At 39.4% G+C, this 26821-nt stretch overlaps 1 protein-coding gene across 1 annotated transcript in view; it reads right to left on the reverse strand.

Annotated features, from left to right (window-relative positions):
* Positions 1-26821, reverse strand: part of AGBL1 (AGBL carboxypeptidase 1) — a gene marked incomplete at its 5' end in the record, with an annotated part of 714342 nt that overhangs the window by 410533 nt on the left and 276988 nt on the right. Inside the window, one exon of the mRNA XM_049707013.1 lies at positions 26340-26520. Coding sequence (XP_049562970.1) covers positions 26340-26520 — 181 coding nt within the window. The remainder of the gene's footprint in view (positions 1-26339; positions 26521-26821) is intronic.

Here is a 26821-nt window from a genome sequence, read left to right on the forward strand (position 1 = left end):
TGGATACGGTCCCTCAAGCCAAAGTATTGCTGTTGGCACCGAGGGGCACCAAAAGCTTCCTCTTTGTCCGACTCTGTTGTAGTTTTCTACCCAAAGCTGCCCTTGATGAGAGTTCCAAATGCCCAGACTTTCATTTGGATTTGTGGACAATTCTACCTTCATGTTAGCTCAGTTTTTCAGATCCCTCCCTTTTAATGAGTTTATCTAGGACCCCTTTTATGCTGATAGAATTGAAAAGTATGCTGGTCTAGGGGACAAGCCATCCAATGGCTACTGGCAACACTGGATCCCAGTATCATCACCCATAAAATGGAGGACAGAGATCCCTGCAGTATTTCAGACCCCTTCTATTTTGTATTTTACTTCTGTCTATAAGGTCAGGAATAAGAAGGGAAAAGGGAGAAGGTCTTTGTCCTTATGCTTTGCCAACTTCTATTATTATGTTCACCATGTTCGGATCCCAAGGAAAGTTTAGGAATGTGAGTTTCACTTCTCGGAGAAGACTCAGCTAGTAAGAATTGGTCCAATCAAATGCAGAAACCGCCAGTGCTAAAGTCTAATAAGTTGTGACTCAATTATTAGCCCCTTTCATGTGGCCACAAAATACGTCATCCGTACTTTTGAGAGTAAAACGGTATACTGTTGAGTAATCACACTGGGAAATCAGGTATAAACAGGGATCGCCCTTCAAAACTGGTATAAATTGTCAAAACCATATGAATGGTCACCCTTGCTAAATGCTAATGGGGGTTTTCTTAAAACCATGCACAAAAATTGCAGAGCATATTTTATAATAAATTATGGGTCTAAATGTTTAACATGTATTGAAAAAAAAATAAAACAAACTAAAAGACACTGAATGGCAGTATAAAGCTGGAAATGTCATTTAGGACTCTGGAGATGTCCTGGTTTGAAACTCATAGAAATATTGCCCAATTAATGACCTCCAGTATGTACGAAAATATCTTATGAAAGACACTAATATTCATCCCTGTACAATTTCTGTTTCTTGGTTATGGATATTACAAAAAGGTCTAGCACATTTGTCATCACCCTTATAAAATGAAGCTTATATAATTTCATCCCATGAACTGTTCCTCTTTTTCCTCCTTCCCATGAAAAATATTTCTATGGAGTGTCTACCCCAGGAAGGATTTATCAATTCAGTCAAAAACAGAGTAATACAGTGACAAGGAAAACATGAAGTACACTTCTTTCCTTAAATGATCACCATGTGACCCAAAGTAAATAAAATAAATACGAAGAACATAGCAAAACAGACAAAATAAATAACTGAGTAGCCCCACTTGGGCAGCTTTAGTACGGGATCCATGAGGATTTCAACTGACGTGTGCATTTATATTGTATTGCATTCTCCAAGCAGAACAGGCCTCCTTCAGGCCGCGTTTGGCAGGGGTATAACTCATTCCCACTGCTCGCTCTGGCCACCATATCTGAGGCTTCAGTTGTCAGCTGGCCCAGCTGGCTGAGGTTGAAGTTACCCGAAGGAATCCTTTTAATTAGCACTAAAGGAAGGTATACAATGTTGTTCATGTGTGGATGAACCCATACTATGGAACCACATGCAATTAACTTTTGGGTTTACTTAAACAAATGGCTGATTATATATATATATAAAACAGCCAGAAACTGCCTAAGATAAAAGGATACATTTTTCATAACATCTCACTATCAAAAATGCTCAGGCATCTTTCACCATGGTCATTTTTAAGTCTTTTGTCATTTACAGACAATTCTGGGTGTACTCTGATGCTTTTGCAAAAATGTTCCTACAAAAGGGTTTCATCTTCAAGGAATTCATGGAAAAGACTCTGACAAGCACAGGTTTCTGGTAACTGACGATACTGCTGAACTGAATGAATAAGCATTTTCAGAACTCTAATGGAAAACTGATGAATTCATAAAAGTGCTAACAAAAGATCAAGATGAAAAAAAATTTATTACATGGGACTGAGTGAACTGATTATAATCAGTTATTATTATTAATGAAAAATTATAATTTTTGTGACTTTGAATAACAAAAAAATTATGACTTCTGTTAACAAATGAATTACTTCTATATTTCAACAAAATTCTTTTAGAATCTTTATGTTTGGCATGATATAAATTTTGATTTTGTGTTCTATATTGCGTTGTATCTTTATATATGGGATACAAATAATTAGTAAGCATTATTTCATTCCCATTTTTGGATACTTTACTATTCCTTAAAAGAAATGATATAAATTTTTTAAAAAAACCGCTCAGGCATCCTTTACAATCTATGATCTAATACACACACACACACACACACACACAATGATACAGTTCTCTGATTAAGATGACTTACAGACAGTCTTCCAAAAGAATAAGTAAAATCCTTTGACAGATCTGGTTAAGGATATTTTCTTTGTCCTGGCTCTCTCAGAATCCCCTTCCTTGGTGAAGCTAAAGTTGGCCCTAGATTGTCCACTGAACTTTTTTGGACCCCATGCTGATTTGTCCCCCACCCACCTGTGGCAAAACTGATATTCCCTTATATAAGGTCTTTGACATTAACTTCAGAGATTTCTCAGTCTTTCTGTTTACAAATCTTCAATGTTCAAGCTCTAAGTACAAAGTCTTAGCTTTATTTCTATATTGGCTCCTATTTTCTACTACATGTGTTCTGCTACATATGTTCTACTGGATGCTAGAGATATGGTCAAATTCACCTCTAGTGGATGCTTTGAAAAAAATGTTTGCTGCCTCTCACGTGGAGATGGCTTCTTCCTATCTCTTTTGGTGAGTTCTCATCATATGTATTATTTTTATGTTTCCATTCTCTCTCTCTCTCTCTCTCTCTCTCTCTCTCACACACACACACACACACACACACACACACACACACACACGTATATATGCCCATACTCATAACCTCTCTCCATAATCCTCTGATAGTATGACTGTCACAAAGGTTATATAGACAAGTAGCATACTACTGACCTATTTTCAGAATTATCTAATTCATTAAAAACACAAACTCCTAGGCCCCACCTATGCTTCCTGAATCAGAAATCAGAAACTCTAAAGAGGTGACCCTGGACTCTGTGCTTTTAGAAAGCTCCTCAAGGCATTCTGATGATCAACCACATTTTAAAATCACTGATATAAATTACCAGAATTTTAATTGGAGTAGAAAACACTTTTAGTAGAAAAAGTCTCTCACACGATGACTTTAATCATTGATTTTAAGTTGCTCCCCAAGTTATATTAATATATATATTAATATATTAATTTTGGAATTTTGCTGTTTACCTCCCTCAAGCTTACCACATGTGGTCAACATTTTCATATTAAAAAGTGCCAAAGATATGCAGGACATGTATTTTATAATGTGTCACACATCAAAAAATGTTCAGACAATCTTTACAGTCTATGATCTAATCGTATCCAAGAAGGAGCTCTATTGGTACTAAAGAGCATTAAGTCAATAGAAGTAAAATAAAGAATTTTCTAGATTAAAATACCTGAAGCCACAATGCTTTTGACCCATGTGTATCATTCAGTTCAGTGACCTAAGGTCAAAAGAATTGCAGTTCTCATGCCCTTAGACTAAATAATCATCCTGATAAGCATAGTGCATGGTCTGTTCTGGGGACAGGGAAAACAAATAACTGCAGTACCTAGAGATGCCTCTAAGTTTGAGTTAGCCTAAGTCAAGAGGAGCTGAGGTCTCCTCTTCACTTTTCAAAGGCTCTGGCTGAGCCCACCTTTAGCCTGAGACAATGGCAGTCATCTATGGAGAATTCTGAACAAAACCGAAGATGGACAAGTGCCCTTCCATTTGTGAAAAGGAGAAAATGGCAGATGAAGTCAGCGAGCCTGACACTGACCTTCAGCAAACTTCTGGGACACATTAACAGGGAATTTTGGGGCTGCCCAGAAAAGGAAGCAGAAATCATAGAAACCAGAGCCTATCACCAAGAACAACTTAGGAAATTATTCCAGCTGTGCCAGCCCAACTTCATTTCACACTTTGACAGGTTATTAGGTAAGGAGACAGTTTAAGAGGCCTTCAGTGAGTAATTTGCAAGCGTCCCTCAAGATACTCTTGCATGTTATATAAAGAAAGATAGGTTCAATGGCAGCACTCAAATAGGTTAGAATGTGGTTGAATGATCGTAACTAAATGGATCTATGTTTTGGGTGATATGTATTCACTCAAGTTCAACAAATGTATCAATAGCTGGTAAAAAGATAAAAGAAATTCTTGTCCGCACTGAAGACCCCATGTAAATTAGAACAGAGGCAAATGAAATGGATGGCAGGTTCAAGATCCAAAGTGGTTTCGTAAGAATGGAATCTAACCAGATGAAACTGGAATAAGTGTGAGTTCAAGCACTTGGTCCATCCAGATCCACTACACAGTGTTGTAGCTGGAAACATTCATGCTAACGGCAATTAGTATAAAAAAGGAGTTGGAGACTCTACTTGACACTAAGTTGAAAATGAGTTAGCAATATGATTAGGCCATCAAAAGACCTTAAGACTTCATGCTTCAGACTTCTTTAATAGCAGTTGGGTTTTGAGAATGATAATGGTGGTTATCTGGGAATCCCACTGTAATAGAGACCCAAATATTCCTAGACTCTAAGCATGTTGGCTTCTCCTATAGAAAGCTCTTACACCCTCCTACCTCTACTGTCCCACACATGCTTTGCTCCTGGCTAACTCCTCCTTCAGCTCCCAATGCAGATGCCAAAGGAAGTTGTCCCTGACCCCGAGATTAAGTTACGCACCCTTCCTCTGAGCATCCCTACAGCTAACAGCTATCAGATCACTTCTAACACTGAATTATACTGTGTTTAATTGTCTTTTTCCACCTCTACACCATGAACAGCTTACTCTGCTCATTATTACATCACAGGTTTACCAGATGTTCAATAAACTTTTAGTGAATTAATGAGTGAGGTAATTCAGAGAGTAATCAGGATAGTGGAAGAATAAAAACACACATCACAGGAGAACTAGAAGGAACTAAAGATGCTTACCCTGGAGAAACGAAGCCTCATGGGAGTGATGTGAGGGCAGTTTTCAATTAGGTAATGGTCTGAAGAGGATTGATTCAGCTTATTCTACATGACATCGAGGACAGAAGTTTCAAGGAGAGATATTTTAGCATGGTTCAAGAGATGACTTGCTAAAGGAATATAGCAGTTAAATAAATTCTCATGAGATAAAATAAGTTCATACACTACAGACCTGCTAAAGCACAGAATGTTTGGCTACATGGCAGGAAGGCCGTAAAGGAATATCAAACACGAGATGGGAAGCTGGACTAAGTGCTAAGTTCCTTAATATTCCATGGTTGAATGATTAAGTCACAGAAATATATTCATCTATAATTCACACTATCCTCCTCTGTGACTTAATCCATTAGGAATAAGATGTTTGTCGGAGAGAAATTACATTCATGGAAATATCAGTAGAATGGAAGTCAATTGTCTTTTGACTTGATCTTATCTATGCTGGAGAACTGGGTAAACTTTTATAAGTAACATAAAATCTCCAAGCTTATTTTTTTTTATCAGTAGAATGGAATCCTGGGTTAAACCAAGTAATTCTGAATACTTTTCCAGATACACACACACACACACACACACATACATATATATATATATATATATATATATATATATATATATAGTGTGGATATATATATTTTATACTATTCAATGACTTTAAGTGGTTGAACCAGTAATTCTGAACTCTTCCAGATATATGTGTGTATATATATATATACACACACACACACACACACACACATACATATATAATGCTATTAATCACCTTTAAATGCCCTACCCAAGGAGAATATCCATTATATTGCATGCATCATATGCTAAGTCTCTCACTGGCCTAAAACCACTGAGTTAGAACACCCAATAATTCACTGTCAAGATGGCTAGATTAATAGCTAGATGTCATATTCCATTTTTTTAAAAGTCTGCCCTACATTAGATCAGATGGACTTCAATGGCCTCGATTACTCTTGAAGGGAGTCTTGCTGTCTGAATTTCCAGAATTACTACCACAAATGATGGGCTTTAATGTGCTGCAGCCTCCTTCTGGAGAGAGGCCCAGCCTAATCAGGACTTCAAACACTGTAATTCTTTGCCCTGACATTGGAAAGTTCAGCCCAAGCTCTGGACATTTTCACTTAACACTGCACTTAGAGAAAGACCTCAGCTTCTCTAGTATCAAATCTCTGGACATCATTTTAGGATAAGCCATCTCTTCCACGGATATAGTTCCTTTTAGATCAAGTCAACACCACAATCAGCTTCCTAGGTACTAGTCAATATCTAGTAATCTCTATTCAACTCACTTCTTGGTCTGGTTTAAATTTTTTTGTTTTTGTTTGTTGTCTGCCTAATACATGAAATATCCAAGGGAATGCCTTCTGAAGGAGTAGACTGCTCTTATCACAGAGACCTACATTATTAGGGAAAGAACACACCAGAAGATGCCTTTTTGTCCCAACCTAAGAAAGCTATACAGAGGCCCACTGGTGTGAATATATGATAACATAGAGGGACTAAAATTGTTTTTAATTCACTAGGAGTAAAAAATATATTCTCCTTTTTTTTCTTTTGGTTTTCATGGGCTTAACTCTAACTATGAATTCCATGATAAACTGGTATGTATCTTAAGTATTATTTGTTATATTAATTATTTTAACACTTGTTTAGCCCTAGTAAATATTAGGCACACTGTACAACTCATTTAACTCAAAATGATCTTATTAAGAAGGTACAACTATTTTGCCCATTTTACAGATGAGAAAAGTGAAGCACAGTGGATACTGTGGTGTGTCCCTCAGAGTACCCGCCTAGGACTGAAAAACTCATTTCTCAGCTGCTGTTGGCTACTGGTTCATGGTTGAGCACCTTCTCTAGGAATTGTCCTCAGGCAAAGGGATCTTCTTTGCCCAAGGTTGCACCCACTCCTCAGAGGCAGCCCACATTCAGTGATTGGTCATTAGTCAGGTACACAAAGGAAAGGCTCAGTCCACTTGCTTTAACTCAGGATATTCAAAGGCTACCCCAGCTGTAGAGTTTCCCATTCACCATCTGAGGCTTCTGTAATATCTGCATCACAATTCAACTCTACCCTAGTCCTGATCCAGCTACCCCTGTTCCCTCACAGGTGTTATTCACAAGAACACACTACAATAAACCTCCTGTAGCAAATCTCCATCTCAGAATATGTTTCCCACATAATCCAACCTATGAAAGTTCCTTGTCCAAGATCACACAGCCAGTAAGTAGCAAACCCAAGCAATCCAGCTCCAGAATGCATGTTCTCAGCCACTACACTAATACACTTCTTTATAAGTAATAAGCTTAATTTTATGTCTGCATCTCAGTTAAAAGTCTGGAGCCACACTTCCCAAGTTGAGGGATAACTAATACTCCTCTAGGTCTTCTAGGTATATATCAACAAAACTGACCCTGTTTGAATAAATTCAGTAAATGCCATGTAATTTACCCGCTATTGGATAGTCTCCATGCATGTTAATATTCCAATAGAACTGGTAGGTTCTGCAACAAAGAAATCTTTTTACATGAAATTTGCAATATGTTTTCCAACCATAACACCCTATTTTATGAAACATCTATTAGCACCTATCTGCTAGTGTCCTTCAGACCCAGTCTGGGAAATGTTGGCCTGAAAAAAACTTTCATTTTTCTTCTAAGAAACTTCTGCTTCCCCTTTTTAAACTCCCTTTGCTGTCTCACCATTTCTGGGATGCCATCTTAGGCAGGCCGAGGGAGTTCTAGCATTTTGTCCTTTTCTGTGCAAAACTCTTTGCGTTCTCTGCCTTAAGAAAGTACTTACCTTTGCTTTACATGCCTAAATGTCATAAGATTACACATAAGGTTATTAATGAATGTCCGCATAGGTTGCAAATGCATTATCCTAGCATGAAATGGCCATTCAGTGGGAGAAATTTTAAACCTAGCCTGTAAACTCAGGTCTAAAATTGTATGGATTTAAAAACCTACTGAACCTGCCTAGACATCTTTTTTCTCTTCTATAAAGTGAGAGCAGGGCTAGCTTTGTTGAAATGCAAGAGCCTTTCCAATGCTAACATTATAGGATTTCTTAACTTGCGATTTAATGTATAATGTAGTGGTAAGTAGGCAGGTTCTAGAATCACACTCACACTCACACACACACACTCGTACAGAAACCTAGATTCTACACCCTCTTCACTCAATTATTATCTGTGTTCTGTATGCCCTTTTGCTCCTAAAATATTAGTTTCATCATGATTAAGTCATACTGGCAGTACTTATCACAGAGGATTGTTGTGAAGATTAAAAGAGATAATGCATGTAAAATGTTTAGCATTGTCAAGCACATGTTAAATGCTCAATATATTTGTCATCTTCTTATCATTGATGTTGGCTGTGTTTATAGGGATGATGGTGGTAGCAGTGATGGCTGAGAAAGGAGGTGGTATATTATGTGTTTAAACTGTTCATTTTTCCTGGATTTCAACTGTGTGGATGACTAAGACCAATCACCCAGAATAAGTTAGAAGATCACATGCACACATAATGGATTAATAAATGTGATTGTTGCTGTTATGACGTTGATGTTGAAGAATGATGCTAAGAGGCATGATAAAGCTATTATGCCGTGCCTAATCTGCCTTCCACACCCAAGAGTAACTTGAAGAAGGCTAAGGAAACCAAACAGTGACAATTACATTATAGTTAAAAGATACTAAGTGCAGCCCATATAAGGACTTAGGTTAAAGAAGAGAAGTGATTCAAATGCCAAAATACTTAGAAAGATGGCTATCATAAATGAGATAATAGCCATAATTAATGAAGAAAAATAACTGTTCCCCATTTCCACTCTGGACCATACAAGAACAAAGGGACATAAATTGCTTTCAGACAAAATTAGATTGGCTACAACAAAAAAACATTTAAACTCTAAGAACTGGTCAGCACCAGCACATTTTACTAAGGGAGGCACTGTGACCTCTACTCAGAAATTCACAAATGACAGGGTAAATACCCATCTATTTGGGTGACTAAGGGGGAGATTATCTACAGTCAGAGGGAAAGATGCCATGCAATTCTTTGCAGTTCCTAAGTTTAGAAGATTATACAACTTAGCATGCAAAATACTGCTGTTCTCAACATAGGGCTGCCAACAAGGAAATTTCTCAAGGAACTCCTTGAGCCAAATTTCCCCTTTAAAGACCCAAGGTACAAGTCAGATAGGGGCAGGTGTATTCAAAGAGCAATAACAACACTCTCTAATTAGACACAATCTCCTATGCGAGGCATCAACAGAACAGTGAGACTGGTGCTAGTAAATTAAATTTTAAAAATCCTGTTGCAATCACTCCCATGACATGCCCCCTTTCTTAAGCTCTACTCTCAGTTATTTTTTATTTATTGTAATTACTTTAGTAATAAGATTTGTTTTCTTGTTATTATATATATATTACTGTGCAGGGTAAGAAAAAAAAATAATAGCCAAAAAGAGTTATGTTTCTTATTTATCTCCTTGGCTGTTATTGGGCCAGGGGGTGGGGTGAGGAACAGAGAGAAGCTGTAAATACAAAAGATCCCCCCTGCGCAGTGAAGATGTATAGGAGCATATTTGTAAGAAGGAAGCAGGGCAATAAAGGAATAAGACTAATAATTCAAAAGGGCTAGGTGGCTCAGAGAGATAAATAACCCTTTGCAAGGAAAAGACAACCGGGAAATCAGGGCAAGGAGGGTGGATCCGCATTACCAAGGTTTATGTGCTGCCTTTGACTTTCCTGTTTATAAATTCTGGCTAGCCAGGAAGAAGGACCCAGAATCTGAAAGCATAAGCCTCCCGGCAATTCCCCAATGCCATACTTAGAGGTGCAATTCTTTCTGGTTCTTGATGGGGTGCACTTTCCTAGGAATCCAGGCTTCTGTGGGTGGTGGGCAATGAGGCTGTGATGCTGAGACTCGGTACACCAAAGAGACAGTCCCTAGGCTGGGGGAGACAGACTCCACCGACCACAGACACTGCTCATTGCAGACATCCTGAAACGCTCTTGGAGATGCACTGATGGAGGGCTGAGGCTGATTATAGGCTGGCTTCTAAAAGACAAGAAGCCAGATTTTTGTCCATTCCAATGGGACAACTAAATTTATTTAAAGAGTAAGTATGGGGCTTCCCTGGTGGCACAGTGGTTGAGTGTCCGCCTGCCGATGCAGGGGACACGGGTTTGTGCCCCGGACCGGGAAGGATCCCACATGCCGCGGAGTGGCTGGGCCCGTGAGCCATGGCCGCTGAGCCTGCGTGTCCGGAGCCTGTGCTCTGCAACAGGGAGAGGCCACAACAGTGAGAGGCCCGCGCACCGCAAAAAAAAAAAAAAAAAAGTAAGCATGAGGAGAAAAAAAGGCATTAGCTGAATTCCTCCAGCTCTAAACTTCTCTACTGCTGTATATTTTATACAGTTTATTCAACCCTATACCCAGTCCATAATTTTTAAGTCATAATCACAAGGACAACCAAAGCTCTAACTAAAGAGGTTGTTGTCCTTGCAACTGTGATTTTAAAATTATGGAGTGCATGTAGGATTGAATAAATTGTATACATATACATGTAATTGTATATATATATGATATATATATATATCATATATATATTTAAATATATATATATTAAAGGAGGTTTTCTCACCTTTGACCTTATCCCATCCTCTGCAGAATACCTATCTCATCTATCCCTGCCAAATCTTATCCTGGATCTCTTTGAGAAACAGAAATGGAAGCAGCAAAGAGCCTGCTTGGCTTGGCCATTGAGAAGAACTTTGCATGTCCCACCATTGAAATTCAGGCAACAGAAAACAAGAAGGTTCAGATCAAAATGGTAGAGTAGGAAGATCCTGAGCTTACGTCCTCCCACAGACACATCAAAACTATAACTACATATGAGCAAATCTGTCTGGGAATGACCTGAAGACCAGCAGAACAGATTTTCTACAACTAAGGACATAAAGAAAATATCACATCAAGACAGGCAGGAGCAGCAGAGATGTCACCCAGTCAGAGCCTACCGCGCCCCCATGGGATGACTCACAAATGGGACGGGTATCACAATTATGGAGATCCCCCCTGAGAAGTGAGGGTCCAAGCCCAGTGTTGGGCTTTCCAGCCTGTGGGACGTGCACCAGGAAGACGAATGACCATAATGTCTGCCTCTGAAGATCAGGTCGGCTTACATTCAGGAAAGCCAGAGGGCTGTGGCAACCTAAGACTCCACTCCTGAAGACCTTGCAAAAACTCAGCCACTCCAAGTCCCAGTGCAGAGTCAGCAGCTTGAAAAGTGCCTGGGTCTTACAAGGAGATTCATCAACTAATTTTATAGTGTGTGAGCTGGGACTGAGTGGAACTTTCTCTAGGGAAAGATGTGCTGGTGGACGCCATTTTTTTTTTTTAATTCTCCTTCCACCTAGCTGGCCTGGTGCTGGTGGGCACTATCTCCGCCCCTCTCCGTCAATCTAGTTAATACCATGCACACTGCCCCAGCATTCCCCTGAGGATGCTCCACACCCAACCCACCCACCCAAGCCAGCCCCTCCAAAGTGGTTCTTTCTCTGGGAGACCAGACCTGTCCACCAGCACACCTGCAGTAGTCTCAGCCAGGCCTCAGAAACAGACCTGCCAAGGAGCAGCCCTGCCCACCAGGGCACCTGCAACAGTCACAGCCGGGCCTTGCAGATAGCTAGGCTGGGGGCCTACCCCACCCACCAGTGTGCTTGCAGCCCAACCACGAGAGGACGGCACACGCCACCTACACAGGAGCACCTGTGTGGTGATCACTTCTACATAAGATCACTCTTTCAAGACCAGGAAATGTAGCTGATAAACCTAATAAACAGAAACAAACACAGAGAGTTAGGCAAAGTGAAGAGACAAAGGAATACCTTCCAAATGAAAGAACAAGACAAAACCTCAGGAAAAGAACTAAACGAAAAAGAGGTAAGCAATTTACCAGATGAAGAGTTTAAAAAAATAATCATAAAGATGCTCATGAACTTGGGAGAAGAATAGATGAACTCGGCAAGAACTTCAACAAAGAGTAAGAAATAGAAAATATAAAAAAGAACAAATCAGAACTGAAGAATACAATAACTGAAACGAATAATACACTAAATGGAATCAACAGCAGATTAGAGGATGCAGAATGGGTCAGTGATCTGAAAGACAGGCTAGTGTGAATCACCCAACTGGAATAGCAAAAAGAATTTTGAAAAATGAGAATAGTTTAAGGGACCTCTGAGACAACATCAAGTGTAATAACGTTCACATTATAGGGTTCTCAGAAAAAGAAACTAGAGAGAAAGAGACAGAAAGCATATTTTAAGACAGCTGATTCACTTCACTGTACAGCAGAAACTAACACAACACTGCAAAGAAACTATACCCCAATTTAAATAATTAATTTATTTATTTTATTTTATTTTGAAAAAAAGAAAAGAAAGAAATAATGGCTGAAAACTTTCCTAACCTGGAGAAGGAAACAGACATTCAAGTCTAGGAAGCACACGGAGCCCCTAACAAGATAAACCCAAAGAGACACACACCAAGACACATTATAATTAAACTGCCAAATGTTTAAGATAAAGAATCTTAAAAGCGGCAAAAGAAAAACAGAAGACTATCAGCTGACTTTTCAGCAAAAACCTTACAGGTCAGAAGGGACTGGCACAATATATTCAAAGCGCTGAAAGGAAAAAACTTACAACCAAGAATACTCTACCCCAGCAAAATTATCATTCAGAATTGGAGGAGAGATAAAGAGTTTCCCAGACAAGCAAAAGCTAAGAGTTCATGGCCATGAAACTGGTCTTATAAGAAATGTTAATGGGACTTCTTTAAATGAAAAGGCCATAACTAGAAAAAAGAAAATTATGAAAGAAAAAAAATCTCACTGATGAAGGAAAACATACAGTAAAGGTAGCTGATCAGCTACCTATAAAGCTAATATGAAAGTTATTGTAAAAGACAAAAGCAGTAAAATCATCTATATATAAAATAGTCAAGTAATACTCAAAAAGATGTAAAATATGACATCAAAAACATAAAATATTGTGGGGGGCCAGTAAAAACTGTATTGCCTCATGGTAACCACAAACCAAAAATCTACATACTTATATGTGGAATCTAAAAAACAAAGCAAACAAACAAAATAAAACAAAACAGACTCATAGATACAGAGAGTAAACTGGTCATTGCCAGAGAAGAGGGGGTTGAACGGTTGAGCAAAATAGGCGAAAGGGATTAAGAGGTACAAACTTTCAATTATAAAATAAATAAGTCACAGGGATGCACTGTACAGCAAAGGGAATATAATCAATAACATTGTAATAACTTTGTAAGATGACAGATGGTTACTACACCTATCATGGGGATCAATTAGTATACAAATGTCAAATCGCTATGTTGCACACCTGCAACTAGTGTAGTACTGTATGTCAACTATACCTCAATTAAAAAGTTAAAAATAAGAAATATTCCTTCCTCCAGTCAAAAAAAAAAGAAAGAACACCATCAGAGGAACCCTTACTTTTATAATTCCATACAGTGTTTAACAGTTTCAAAGTACTATGGTATTTGACCATGAAAATAATTAGGTGAGGTGCAGTGGTTAGGGTTTACTAGCCCCTTAATACTTTGAAGAAACAGGAGTGGAGAGGTTAAGCAACTTGTCCAAAGCCACATGGATGGAAAGAACACAACTCTGACCTAAACCAGAGTCTTCTGATCGCCTGATGGGAATTCCTTTTACTACACCACAATCACAGTCATCCCAGATGGGAAAAGAAGAAAGAGCCAGGGGGAAGGCAGAAAAAGTACAAATAGTTTCCTTTGAGCAAAGCAATGAGATCTTCTTATAGCTCTGATAACAAGGGGACAGGCTCTCCTCTTCCTTCATAAAAGCAGAGTCTCCCCAAGAGTAAATGGCGAAAGAAAAAGCACCCTCAGTATTGGCAGGAGCTGTCAGGTCTGTGCTTCCTATTTTCCAGTTATAAACTTTCATGAATTTTAGGGAGCCATGTGACATACATCATTAAATACATGGTAGATGTGATGGGAATTGTGAAATAACATATCTATATTATACTCAAGGGTTTGCTTTATAAAGGCTTCTAAGTGCATGTTGAAAGAAGGTGTTAAGAGTGGGGACACGAAAAAGAGAGATGTCTAAAGGGGAAATCAAGAAAGAAGAATAGATGCCCATCTGTCTCCCTCCTTGCCTGCATCCGTGCCCCCATTTCTTCCTCCTATAGGGGAAGGAACAGAGAAAAACTGGAGTGCAGACAGATATCAAAAGTTGCCCAGCCAATGAGGGAGAAAAGCATATAACAAAACAAATGCATTTCCCCAAGAGCCTCAGCTCCAACTTGATCAATGATTCTGCAACACTGAATCATTTTTAATTTAATGCTTCTGGGAAGAAAGGGGGGAACCCATCAACTACAGGCACAGTTGGCAAGAGCTGGGTATTAGCATTTGGTAGCATTTATTATCGCTGTTTATGATGGCATAAATTAGGTTTATGCTGATACAATTAATGACCCTAAATTTAGGAATAATAAATGGTGATATTTATTCAGCACTGCAACGTCTGAAGAAGGCAAATGTAGTAGTCAAGCTCCTGACTCCCTCTCGGTGTGCAGGCTGTGGTAGGAACGGGTGTGAGCAAGGAAGCCCTTGGAAACATGCTCCCAGAACTCTCCACCCAGCACTATGCATCATTTAACACTATGCAAATGACTTAGCAGCAGGACCTTAACAGTTCCCAGAGCAAATAATTTTCATTTTGACCTCTAAGAACAAGCTCATCAGCAGGATTGTGTCACATTTCCGTCTAGAACCAAGACCCTCAAATGTTCCCTTAGCTCACACTCTTCCTATGGGGTATGCACAGAGGTTTGGACAGTTGTACCAAATGCTACACTCTTCATGGATCTCTTTACCTCCTTCCATCTCTTAGAAGGAACATCACTGATGTCCTGCAAAATCTCTATAGAACATGATTTGAGAATTACTGGCAGATATTTACAAGGAAAGTATTTAAGGCAGAAAACAGTTATGTTTGCATCTTTTAAAACAATTTCAAATGCATGTTTGTCTTTCATTTTGTAGTTATCTTCAAAACCTGTGAGGTTAAAATATTCCTGTAAATGTTGCCTTTTTGTGCCTAAGAGAGTATCTTAGCATTCAAAACGGACTAATACTTCCATTATTCCTTTTTTTCAGTGAGGGCAGGAGGTAAATGGAGAAAATTACAGTTCTTCCCATCGAATAACCCCTTCTAGATCAGAATAACATTCTCCCCCATTTTCAAATATAAGGAAAGGAAAGCAAAGAGAAAGAGATTAAAATACCCCTTGACTACCTCTTCCCAGAGCCCCTTAACACAAAGACCCGCAAACAGGGTAGAACCAGACCCAGAATGACATTTCCATCCAAATAGCCAACCTTCGCTCCATGTCCAAAAAATTAAAATTTTCCTAAAAACAAATAAAGCACATATATCCATCCACTGATAACTCTGTTCCAAAGAGTACGAAATAGCAAAACAATCTAAATTTCAGAAGTCCATGATTGCAAGTTTAAGTTCCTTTGTCAGCTCCCAGGCAGAGCAGTTGGGTTCTATATTGAAGGACAGATGACTGTTGTAGGCTAAGCTTTAACTGCTAAGAAATATGACCTTTGACCAGCAAACATTCCATAGAGAGATTCCACAGCAGGACCATTGGATTGCCTGGCCTCACTGAAAGGAAAATTTGGAGCTGAAACTTTGGAATGAGAGTTCAAAGGGGAGTTATCATCCTCATGTTGTATCATGTCATGTCATGTCATCATGACCATCAGCACCATTTCTACAGACATCGTGGACTCAATCATTCATCTTCCCAAAGGCCACAGAGAATGTAGGACTTTCTCCTTATAGGCTCTTCAGCCTGTGACATTTTGGCCTTTGTACAGGAGGACACAGTGCCTTGCTGAGTGAGAGAGAGAAAGAGAAAGAGACCCATGGGGAGGCTGACCATCTGACAGCCAATATTCCTCTGCCTTTGCTGGTCTCCCCTGATTCTTCCTGCTTCTCCTTCTCCCCACTAGGAAGGAGTGTGCTCTGCTGTTCTTGCTTTTCAGGACGTACTGCAGAACTCATCCACATGCATACAGAAATTCTATGCTTCAGAAGCCAAACATGGATGGTGAGTCCATAGAAAAGCCAATCACTTCCCTATGTGATCCAGCAGGAGACCTAAGGGCACAAATCTTCCCAGCTTGGAAGATACTTATTAAACCTTAGCCTGTTGGAGACTACCCAGACATAAAATCACACTCCCTGATGTGTCCTCTGTCATTCTTTCAAGACAGTGGCTAAAAGCAGGAGAAGGACATGGAGAAGGTTAAGTATCATGCCCATAGGTTCAACAAAAATCATACCTCAAATGGATAGGATACAAATTTTCCCTTCCAAGCAAACCTGTAGTAAAACATTGTGTCGATGGTACACCAATACTTAAGTGCTAATATTTAACTGAAGATGTATCCAAAAGCTCATTTCTGATGGAGGTAACTCAAGGCCCCTTAGAGCCTTTGTTCTGGTCTGGGATGATATACCTCGAGGGTCACACGTTAAAAAGAATTTAGAAAAGGTCAGGCACCCTGAGTTAGACTCAACAAATATGTGTTAGGCACCTACCACTTCCCAAGTTCTACGCTAACAACATTCAAAAGGAGAGTCACCAGATGACTATCCAGAAGCTTTGACATAAGTAGGGCTGCACAGCCAAGTGGAAAGAACACGAGCTTTGCAACCTGAGTTTAATTCCTGACTCAGCTGTGTGGCTGACCTTGCATATGCCACCCAGTCTTTTGCCTCAGATTTTTTTTTTTTCATTTGCAAAATGGGAGTAAAATATTTACTTTTTTCATAAGTATAAAAAACTTAAATTTAAAATCATATTTTTATCCTATTACATTCACAAGGAATAAAAAGAGTGATAATGTGCAGTGTTAACAAGGTACGGGGACCAGGCCCTTTCATCCATCAGTGGTAGGAATATACATCTGTGCATCTTCTATAGAGAGTAGTCTGGCAATAACATATATCAAATAAAAAATATGCATAACATTTGACTCAACAGACTACTTTTAAGAATTTATCTTAAGGAAATGACTGGAGAAATTTGCCCAGAGACTAACAAGACTCTTCACCTGTTGTTTATAATGGAGAATTGTTTAAATCAATTATGGCCCATCAAGACCATGAGATTGCTCTTTTCAAAACTATAAATGCCATTTGTATTCTTTGCTGTAGGAAGCAGCTGTCTGTTTATAAACTATACTACAAAATACATTACCTTATGAAAGTTAACATGGGTATGAATATAGAAATATATTTAAGGAAATAGCTGATATACCTGAAGCGGTCAATTTACAAACAAATGGCTGATGGACCTTCTTCAGCTTGCTAACAGTGTTTCTCTCTGGGCAGCCTGATTCAGGGAGGGCCTCCAGGTTACAAAATTCTGCAGGCAAAATGTAATTATCACGGATGATAATGTGAACATGCCCCTTGGATTAACGTAATGTATTAGCCCCAAATTTGGGTGCTTTTTAATTTCTTCTTTAAGCGTTTTCTCTACACTAGGATTTTCTACAAAAATGATGTCTCATTTTTTTTCCCCCATTGGAAACAATAAAACCATTTTATTTTTTGAAAACAAAGAAGTCACATATAAACAATAATAAGCCTGATGCAAGTGCGTGTTGGACACTCGGTAAACCAACGCTTTGTGCTTGCTTCTCACCAACTGTCTCTGAGCTCTCAGCCCACAATTCTATCCTCCGCTCTGTCACACCGCAGCTAAAACTCTACAGGTCGCAACGCTCAGACTCCCTTGCCAGTCGGCTTCCTGCTAAGTTCTGCCAACGAAGAGGCACTAGAGGGAGATAGGAAGGCAGGAAGAGGAAGAAAAGGATACCCTTTATGTTTCCCAGTTCCAGTTAATGAGACTAGGGCAGCAGCAGGGGACTGGCTGAACTCCTGCATCTTAAGACGCACAGCACTAGCATCACTGCATCTTCTCACAGGTACCAGCAGCAGGCGGGATGCATCCCCTTGCCATCTGGATACTTTCATTCCTTCACCCTTTCAACTGCGCCCTTTGGTCCACTGAAGCCCTTGCCAAGTCAGACTCCCTTCTCAAGAGTTCCACACACCAGCATCATGGAGCCTTTCCAACCCTGGGTTCTGGTAACTCCACCTCTTCCCTTTGCTTCCCCCTGCTTGTAGGCAGTGCCCGCCTCTGCAAATGTTAAATCTCCTGGTTTCTTCTGCATCCCCCCCTTTTTTTTTAATTTTTTAAAATTTATTTATTTATTTATTTATGGCTGTGTTGGGTCTTCGTTTCTGTGGGAGGGCTTTCTCTAGTTGCGGCAAGCGGGGGCCACTCTTCATCACGGTGCGCAGGCCTCTCACTATTGCGGCCTCTCTTGTTGCAGAGCACAGGCTCCAGACGCGCAGGCTCAGTGGTTGTGGCTCACAGGCCTAGCTGCTCTGCGGCATGTGGGATCTTCCCAGACCAGGGCTCGAACCCGTGTCCCCTGCATCGGCAGGTGGACTCTCAACCACTGTGCCACCAGGGAAGCCCCTGCATCCCCTTTTTGAACTTTCAGACTTCTACCACCAGTGTGAATCAAATCTCTTCTTCTTTAACACCTATTATCTTGACTGTATCATGTATCATTTTTATAATTAGAAGACAATGAAGTTATTTTATTTTTTAAATGTCCCAATTATACGGAGCACGACTCTTAAAACATATTAGCCATTGTACTTATTATTCCCTGTTCCCGTAGGAATCTCTCCAACTATGACTGCTACTGATCCTCTGCACCAATCTGAGGCAGACATTTTATTTCAACCTCAATAACACAGCTGAAACAAGACGAAAAGGCTTATTAACACTTTACTTAGAATAAATGATATAACAGATGATAACTACTCACAGAAAATTTAAAACTGATTATTGGTATAGCTGTTCTCATTCTCAAGCAGCCATGTGAGGGATTGCTTCTTCCAGCCTATTCCACATAGCAGATGCCATGTTTCCTCAGTGACCTAGGGGGACCCTCTGGTTAGACCAGAGTTTCTTCACTTTTGAGCTCCAGAGAATTATCTCTTCCCCCCTAAAGGTCCATCTGTCAGGCGTCTTTTCTTGTTCCAGGATCTACTCCTTTCCAGGAAGATTGACAATGGGAATAACAAATTCATTCAATGACTACACTGCTCTCTACCCACAGGGAAGTCTTCAAGGCCAGTAGCAAATGTATCATAGTATGAAGGGCAAGAATGCTTACTGCCATGATCTAAAGATCTAGCATCAAAAACCCCTGAGTTGCTTGTATGATTGTAGGTAGGTGAGGAGGCAGCCCAAGAAACAACTAATGTTGAATTTCTCACCAGTCTGTTGTTTAGGAGCTCAGAGAGTATCTTCCATTCTTTCTTGAGCATAATTTTTAAAAATTATATACTTACTACAGTCCGTTTTTTTTTTCAAATGTAACTGATCTGAGAAATCCGAAAGTCTGAGAATCACTGCTACATGTTTTTAGATTGAAGAGATTTGAAATACATTAAAAGTTAGAGCTGAGGTCACATAAGAGGGAAGCCCTGAACATATCAAAAAAGGAGGAAAGAGGCATAGCCCAGCCCAAAGGTGAAGTGAACCCAATGGGGATAATCATAAGCATTTTGTGATCCTGAACAGTTACTTGAGTGAAAACGTACAATAGAATGGGCAGTGGAATGGCAGCCCTGTTGCCAAACTGTTCAAAGTCAGCTGGGTGCTGTTTACAGCCAAAAGTTGGCATCAACAGGAAGTATGTCTTCTCCAGAGGAGAAAGCTGGCAGGACACGGTAGACTGTTGAGGTCCAAGCCACGCTGGGAATTCAAACTCCATGAAGGAAAACTGAGGATGAACTAATTCATTCATCCTGGGCCAAGACTGCGGAAAGCAGGGGAGGCTATGCCTTCTTTCATCCCAGTCACACTGGATGTGAAGATCAAGGTCAACAAGACTAATTTCAGAGACCATCTGCTGATGGGGCTGAGGCTTTACTTGCATCTCCATCCAAGTTTGGGAAGAGCTGATAGATTAAAATCAACATGGGCTCTGGAGGTAGACATGGGTATGTGTGTGCCAGTGTGTGTGCCAGTGTGTGTGTGTGTGTGTGTGTGTGTGTGTGTGTGTGTGTGTGTGTGTGTGTGTGTGTGTGTCTATTTGCTTGAGTGTTTTAATTATCTAGACAATTTTTCATGCCATTTCTGCCTTGAACTAGGCTATGTGATAACTCATTTTATCTCTTTAGTCTCAATTTCCTTATCATTTGAAGGACTGGGACTAAATAATATACAATAACCTGCTCAGCTAGAACATTTTAAGATTCTTTTATTCTAATTCCCTTAAATCTCTATAGAAAAGGACTGTAGAATAGACAGAAGTTTTAGTTCTGGCTCTGTAATACGAGCTATTTAAACTGCACTGAAGACTTCACCCCTGTATACTCAAGTTTCTGCACCTGAAAATTATACGGAAGATCTACCTTGGTTGGGCCATAGTTACTATTAGATAAGAAAATATATGTAAAAGAGCAAGGTTCTTTCTTGGCTTATAAAAAGTACTAAATATTTTTTTTATAAAGTCTGTGAGTGCTCTTATTGTAGTAAAATAAAGGCTTCACAATCCACAGAGTAAAAGACTATTGATAGTAAATTTAAATGGTCCCAGATAGTTAAAGCTGTCAAGATTTTTATCTGATTTTTATAGTTTCATGTGTTTCCACTAGAGCATTCAGCCTATTACTTCTTAATACCTTGGTGTGTTTACTTATAGCACGTCTTTTGCTCTTTATGGTTGTTTACATCTCTTCCACAATGGCCTTGGAAGAAAGTAATCAAGTTTGCAGCGTTGTATATATACTAAGAATAAATATACTCTGACTCTCCTGGGAATAAAATGTTGGCCTGGGTGTTGATTTTATAAAAATTATTTGTCACTACCCTCCACCCAGCAAGCAAAGTCCAAAAATTGGGAATCATGCTAGATTTCTTCCTCTCCTTCACTTACTTTTCATGTTGACCTTTTAAGTCATCACCTGTCTTCTCCCCACTCCCCACTCTAATCAAGCCGCCATTATCACTTCTGCTCTAACCCTACTGGTTGTCTCCTTGTTCTTTTATCCCATGTTGGAAAGAATTATAAGAAACAAGGGATCACTGCATCAGTCCTCCTGGATTACTTTGAACTCAGCCCAGTTCAATACAAACTACCAGGCCAACAAGATGGTAAATTGTTTCTTTTGGAAACCACCTTTGTATTTTGTTTTCCTGTTACAGACATATGTTGCTAAGAGATCTTTGGCTTGACAAGACCCACTATATCTTTGCTGGAACATCCTGGCTTTGTCTCCCTGACCACTGCTATCAAAACCTCCCAGCCATCCTCAGAGGCTCATTAACATCACCACACAAGGAAACTACTCCACCTTTACATAGTTTTGCAAACTCCACAGGGGTCCGTGATTTTTTTTTTTTTTGAGGCTCGTAGAATCTTTTTTATTTAAAAGCTGAGTCTTCTAATACAGTGATTTCCTGAAGTTTCAAATAACTTGCAAAGTATGAAACCTGAATTCCTTTGTAAGGTCTTCTGTGATACCTTTAACTTTCAGTCATAGCATTTAAATGAAGGCAGCTATGATTTTAAAATATAGTACATAATGATAGGTACACAGAAATATTATGCATTTTTTCATAAGTACTTTTGCATGATACTAGCAGGGAGAGAAAGAAAAGCATCTTGTGGTAGGTTAAGTGGCAAGTTCAGGTTCAGGCTCTCTAATCTTTAGGCAAAAAGCTTGCCTCTTTGCTGGTCAGACCACACACAGGGCAGTTCTGTTAATGTTTAGAAGCCTATGAATAGGAATGTGTCCAAAGAAAATCAATGACAATCAGAACATCAGAAACAATACCACATAAGCAATGTTTAGCTGAACCACATCAAACTTGGGAGAGGGCTTCACCTGAGGAAGTTAAGGCATGTAAAACGGGGATTAGATCTTATCCTTGTTTCTACACATTTTAGAAATGTGTAGAATGTGTAAAATTGTAAAATTTTAAGTTTTAGTTAATGTGTAAAATGTGTAAAATTCACAAAGCAAAGATCAAAACAAAGAAAAACAAATCCACCTAATTATACACTATGGAATGGGTATGTCCTGAAACGGAATGTCAACGAAGCATTTAAGTGGAAGTTAGAGAAACCATATGTTAGGTGTGTTCTAAGGGTTCGTGAGCTGAAACTTTTTTTTTTTGCGGTACATGGGCCTCTCACTGCTGTGACCTCTCCCGTTGTGGAGCACAGGCTCCGGATGCGCAGGCTCAGAGGCCATGGCTCACGGACCCAGCCGTCCTGCGGCATGTGGGATCTTCCCGGACCCAGGCACAAACCCGTGTCCCCTGCATCGGCAGGCAGACTCTTAACCACTGCATCACCAGGGAAGCCCTGAGCTGAAACTTTGAAGCCCATTTATTGTATGTTATGATTCCATGGCAGTCTCAAGTCTTTTGGTAATGATGTGCAACAACCTGGGGATTTCTTTTTCAGTAGAATAACGCTATGACTTCCAAATCCCTGTCAGCCAAAATTGTTTGGGTGATCCAAGTAACCTACGAAGTGCCTTGAGCTCCATGATGAAAGATGCTATATAAATAAAAAGGGTAATTTAGTCATAATAAATAACGGTAATGACGATGGATGGCGGTGTCACAGAGAAGCTGGCCTGCCATTAAGGAGCCCAAAGCAACCAGCTGTAAGCTGGAAATAATGTGTGCCCAGGCGAGGAGGATATTCAGTGACTGAGACCATGTTAACCTTTCAACCAAAGACCTGGATCAAGCCTCTGATTCAGAGGTGTGAGCGTTTGAAATGGAAAAAACTACAGTATTTATTCCAGAGCTTGAATGTTACTTTGGACTTATAAGACCTCTACCAACACAGGTCAACAGGGAGCTTCCTCTTCCAACAGAAGAGAAAATTGAGTAGGTCAGAGGAAGAGCCAGAATTCCAGACTAGAGTTATGACTCTGAACCCCATGCTCTTTCCATCCTCTACCAGACCCCAGACAATTCAATGGAACATGTAACTTCAGAAAAGAGCCAACTTGGATGATAAAATGTTGAAAAGAGGTCATGTCTCTCAAGATGGCTTGCAGAGCTGTTTTCCATCCATTTAGGCTCAGTAAGCCTGCTAGTAAAACTCTTAGCCCCTCAAGGAGGGAGAAGCCATGCACTGAGGCCCTGGAGCTGATCTCCAGAGTTAAAGGAACACGTGGTAGGAGCCAGCTGAGTTCTGTTGGACCAGGAAAGGATACTGCTTTAGGGCTTTGTCCAGCTTGAGATCTAGGAAGGCTGATTGCTGCCAGAGGCCTGATTGATGCCACCTGCTGAAGGACTTGGCCTTTGGACTCCCAAGCCTCACACATGCTTGAAGACCAACCAGTCACCATATGCAAAGAGGAAGGACCCTCCTCTCTGCCCACCAAAAACTACCATCAAAAAAAAAAAGAAATCTGGAAGCTACAAATCTAGGAATCTTGTTAGAACACATGGATGCTTTCCTTACCTACTTATTTTTCCTTTTTCTTTTTTTTTTTTTCTGGTGGTATCTATTGAAATTTTAGTTTTACAGCCTTTAGCTTTAACTTGCTTGCATTTTGGCATAATTTATCATACTTTATCATTTGGAATTTATTCTCATCCTCTTTTTCTAGTTTATCATCTTTAAATTTTTAAACTTTTTAACTTAACAATATTCGTTTTGTGCTTTTCCTTTGAAGCTAGTCTATTCTCAGCCTTTTAACATTTATTTTGGGTTTTTATTTCCTGAAAGAAATTATTATTTTATATTTCTTAAACATTTTCTTATTAATTTTAAGTCACTGTAATTTTATCTCTGAAATTTTTGTTTTCTTTTTTAATTTCTTTCTAACTCTCATTTTACCTCTTCTGTTTCACCTTTTCAATATTGCTCTATTTTCCCAGTTTTTAAACATATGCTTTTGCCTCTTTAAAACTGATATTTGAAATTATAACTTCTTCTGCCTTTTTATTTTTAGCTTTTGAAATTATTTTTCCTTTCAATTTTTCTGTTTACCTTGTATTCTGTTTATTTCCATAGGATACCAATGTCTAATCCTATAGTAAAAAAGAATCATTTGTTACCATAGGAAGGGGCTTTAAGTCTTTTTCCACAGTTTGAGGCAGGTATGTATGAATGTTAATCCTGTCACTCCAACCCACTGACTCAGTGATCTTGGGAACCTGCTCTTCTATCTGGGCCTCAGCTCACAACTCTGCAAATGCTGACCCCTTACGACACTGGAATTCACCTTTCCTATTATACATTCTGAAAGGCATGGAGGAGCTAGGCCAGGAGAAACACCACCCCAATCTTCCCTCTTGCAGCCAACCATTTTTCAGTCGTTTCACTTTTAGCCATTCCACAGCCATTTTTCAACCATTTCAGCCATTCCATTTAGATAAAGTGACACTTTTATTACAGCTGTATCCAGAATCCAGTAAAATACAACTGAGAATAAAGATTTATCTGCAGGAAATAGAAGCAAATCAAAGCATTGGTCTTTTTTTGTTTGTTTGTTCGTTTTGTTTTGTTTTATTATTTCTTTTAATCTTTTTTTTACACACGTTCTTATCAGTTATCTATTTTATACATATTAGTGTATATTTGTCAATTCCAATCTCCCAATCCATCCCATCACCCTCCCTCACTGCTTTCCCCCATTGGTGTCCATACATTTGTTCTCTACATCTGTGTCTCTATTTCTGCCTTGCAAACCAGTTCATCTGTACCATTTCTCTAGATTCCACATATACGCATTAATATACGATATTTGTTTTTCTCTTTCTGACTTACTTCACTCTGTATGACAGTCTCTAGGTCCATCCACGTCTCTACAAATGACCCAATTTCATTCCATTTTATGGCTGAGTAATATTCCATTGTATATATGTACCACATCTTCTTTACCCATTCGTCTGTCCATGGGCATTTAGGTTGCTTCCATGACCTGGCTATTGTAAATAGTGCTCCATTGAACATTGAGGTTCATGTGTCATTCTGAATTATGGTTTTCTCTGGGTATATGCCCAGTAGTGGGATTGTTGGGTCATATGGTAATTCTATTTTTAGTTTTTTAAGGAACATCCATACTGTTTTCCGTAGTGGCTGTATCAATTTACATTCCCACCAACAGTGCAAGAGGGTTTCCTTTTCTCCACACCCTCTCCAGCATTTGCTGTTTGTAGATTTTCTGATGATGCCCATTCTAACTGGTGTGAGGTGATACCTCATTGTAGTTTTGATTTGCATTTCTCTAATAATTAGCGATGTTGAGCAGCTTTTTGGCCATCTGTATGTCTTCTTTGGAGCAATGTCTATTTAGTTCTTCTGCCCATTTTTGTATTGGGTTGTTTGTTTTTTTGATACTGAGCTGCATGAGCTGCTTGTAAATTTTGGAGATTAATCCTTTGTCAGTTGCTTCACTTACAAATATTTTCTCCCATTTTGAGGGTTGTCTTTTCATCTTGTTTATGTTTTCTTTTGCTGTGCAAAAGCTTTTAAGCTTCATTAGGTCCCATTTGTTTATTTTTGTTTTTATTTCCATTACTCTAGGAGGTGGGTCAAAAAAGATCTTGCTGTGATTTAGGTCAAAGAGTGTTGTTCCTATGTTTTCCCCTAAGAGTTTTATAGCATCTGGTCTTACATTTAGGTCTTTAATCCATTTTGAGTTTATTTTTGTGAAGCATTGGTCTTAACTTCAAGAAAATCACAATTTGAGCCCTGACTTTGTCACTAACCAAGTAACTAGGGGAGTCATTTGATTACTGTGGACACCAATTCCCTCCTTTTTAAAAGGAGTGTTAGATGAGATTATTTCTATGGATTCCTCTGTTATTAATTGCCAATGAGTCTATACCTTTCTATTCAAAGGAACTATGAGATTGACATTAATGTATATGGAGATTACCCTGTTATTTGTACCAGGTAACAGAACCCAAGAGAAGTTATTCCTGCCAGAGTACCAAGACCTCTCCAGTCAAGCCCATTGAGCAAAACAACAACATGTTACCATGGTAACATAAATGCGGACTAGGTTGAGCCAGGTGCCTGACATACTTGCCATTGATGACACCATCTGGGTTGAGCATGGGGATGATCTTGAAAATGAAGTTTTCCCTCAAGAGCCTAGCCACAGGGTCACTGCTGACCAGGAACTCTAAGGTCCCCTTCATCACCCAGCTGGCATTGCTCTCTCCTGGGTGAACTCGAGCAGTAATCACGTGGTATGGGCGCTGCCCTGCAGAAAAAGAGACACAAGAAAATTAACGTAAGTACACTTTTCATTTCCACCCAGATAATCTCCAGGAAGCCAGTATTACACGTGACTGGCATGAAGCCTGAAACAGGTTGACTGTTTCTAATACACATCTAATGTACATGTATCTATTTTCCATCTGCCTCTATGGTCTGCAAGACTCAAGAGAGTATAAAGTTAAAGCTCAAGGCTGTTATCCAAAGCATAAGTACTTAGTGGCATCAAAACCAACCAAGAATCAGATTTTGGCAAGACCACCAAAGAAATAATTTACTCTTCAGAG

Source organism: Orcinus orca, chromosome 2, assembly GCF_937001465.1.
Source record: "Orcinus orca chromosome 2, mOrcOrc1.1, whole genome shotgun sequence".
NCBI classification, from domain to species: domain Eukaryota; kingdom Metazoa; phylum Chordata; class Mammalia; order Artiodactyla; family Delphinidae; genus Orcinus; species Orcinus orca.